Source organism: Cupressus sempervirens, chromosome 10, assembly GCF_028749045.1.
Source record: "Cupressus sempervirens isolate cs-2001-9-10 chromosome 10, ASM2874904v1, whole genome shotgun sequence".
NCBI classification, from domain to species: domain Eukaryota; kingdom Viridiplantae; phylum Streptophyta; class Pinopsida; order Cupressales; family Cupressaceae; genus Cupressus; species Cupressus sempervirens.
Window position 1 is genome coordinate 259,461,286 of NC_143127.1, and position 490 is coordinate 259,461,775.

General features: G+C 36.3%; 1 protein-coding gene across 1 annotated transcript; it reads right to left on the reverse strand.

Moving 5' to 3' along the window:
* Positions 1–214: 214 nt before the first annotated feature.
* Positions 215–490, reverse strand: LOC149533625 (heat shock cognate 70 kDa protein 1-like). The gene has a single exon (XM_089803791.1). The coding sequence runs from the start codon at positions 488–490 to the stop codon at positions 215–217; it is 276 nt and encodes a 91-aa protein (XP_089659917.1).

Below are 490 nucleotides of genomic sequence, written 5' to 3' on the forward strand. Positions count from 1 at the left end.
TAATAATAATAAAAAATAAAGATTTAAAATATAAATTATTAATAATTTTCAATTTAAATAACATAATATTTACTAAAATCTCTATTTTATAATTAGATTAATTTCTAATTTTAGCATTACAACAACAAAGAAGGAAAAATCTTCATGCTGACAAAAGCAACCATGACCAGAAGAAGAATGAAATAAGAACAGGCCTTAAAAATAGAGCAAAAGATTAATCCACTTCTTCAATCTTGGGGCCAGCGCCGCTGTCGGATTCAGTTAGAAAATTGTCCGGCACAGGCGCCCCGCAAGCTCCCTGATACATCTTCCCAATAATTGGATTGCAGAGACTCTCCAGCTCCTTCAATTTGTCTTCAAATTCATCCACCTCTGCAAGCTGATTGCTATCCAGCCACTCGATCGCCTTGTCCACGGTCGATTCAATCTTCTGCTTTTCTGCAGGTTCCAACTTCCCAGCGATTTTTTCGTCCCGAACAGTATTCCTCAT